This window comes from Trichoplax adhaerens, genomic scaffold (genome assembly GCF_000150275.1).
Source record: "Trichoplax adhaerens TRIADscaffold_27 genomic scaffold, whole genome shotgun sequence".
NCBI classification, from domain to species: domain Eukaryota; kingdom Metazoa; phylum Placozoa; class Uniplacotomia; order Trichoplacea; family Trichoplacidae; genus Trichoplax; species Trichoplax adhaerens.
Window position 1 is genome coordinate 790463 of NW_002060968.1, and position 878 is coordinate 791340.

At 28.9% G+C, this 878-nt stretch overlaps 1 protein-coding gene across 1 annotated transcript in view; it reads left to right on the plus strand.

Annotated features, from left to right (window-relative positions):
• Window positions 1-454: 454 nt before the first annotated feature.
• TRIADDRAFT_61748 (uncharacterized protein) overlaps window positions 455-878 on the plus strand; it is a gene marked incomplete at both ends in the record, with an annotated part of 5335 nt that continues 4911 nt past the window's right edge. The window contains one exon of the mRNA XM_002117659.1: window positions 455-521. Coding sequence (XP_002117695.1) covers window positions 455-521 — 67 coding nt within the window. The remainder of the gene's footprint in view (window positions 522-878) is intronic.

Genomic DNA, 878 nt, shown 5'->3' on the forward strand with positions numbered 1-878 from the left:
AGTAGTATTCGGCTAGAGTAGAGCTGTGTAGTTAATCTTTGTATAAGATTGAATAAAGCCCTTATTTTTCTAAAATTTGGAATTTCGTGATTGGTATATATCACAAACGACTAATACAGAATAGTCAGATTACGATATGTCCTATCACGGAACATTTCCATGATAATTTACAGTCTACCATAAGTAAATTACAATCACAATGATTCGAATTGTAAGTAGATGATTTACTTTCCCTATTATTGCTATTAATTTCAGTATGTGTATAAGTGTCACTGTGATAAAAAGTCAATGCTATATTAAAACGCAGTATATCCAAATTAGAAGTTAACTAAATAAGGATAGTCTAACAGAATTATCCAAACATAGATATTTCTACTGTAATACAGTATTTAACACTGTAACATGATCACAGTCCTTCTTATATGCTTATTCAGTGGTTATAAACATATTTACGATGCCATATACATATTTCAATAAGATGCATGCTATTATGATTGAATTATCAAATACGGCCATTCGAGGTAATAAGCAATTTCATACATAAATCTATTTATACTGTAAGCCCTATCAATCTGCTATATTCTCAATACTTACTTGCAATATATCACTATATCATCACAACATCATATAAACTTAGCTTATTACTAACAATAACAATTCCTAAAGTAGTAGTTTATACTTCTGAGAAGTTCAAAACAAAATATTATCGTAAACTGCACATCTATATCTAAGTTATTTTGATGGCCGTGACAATTAGACGGTTCACAATTACCTAGATTGGCAAGTCTGATTATAGAAATTATTTTAAAGTTGTTTCAAATAAGTTTTGGACTAGTGTACGTGCTATTAAAAAAGATACTGATCTTGTAGTAAATTCT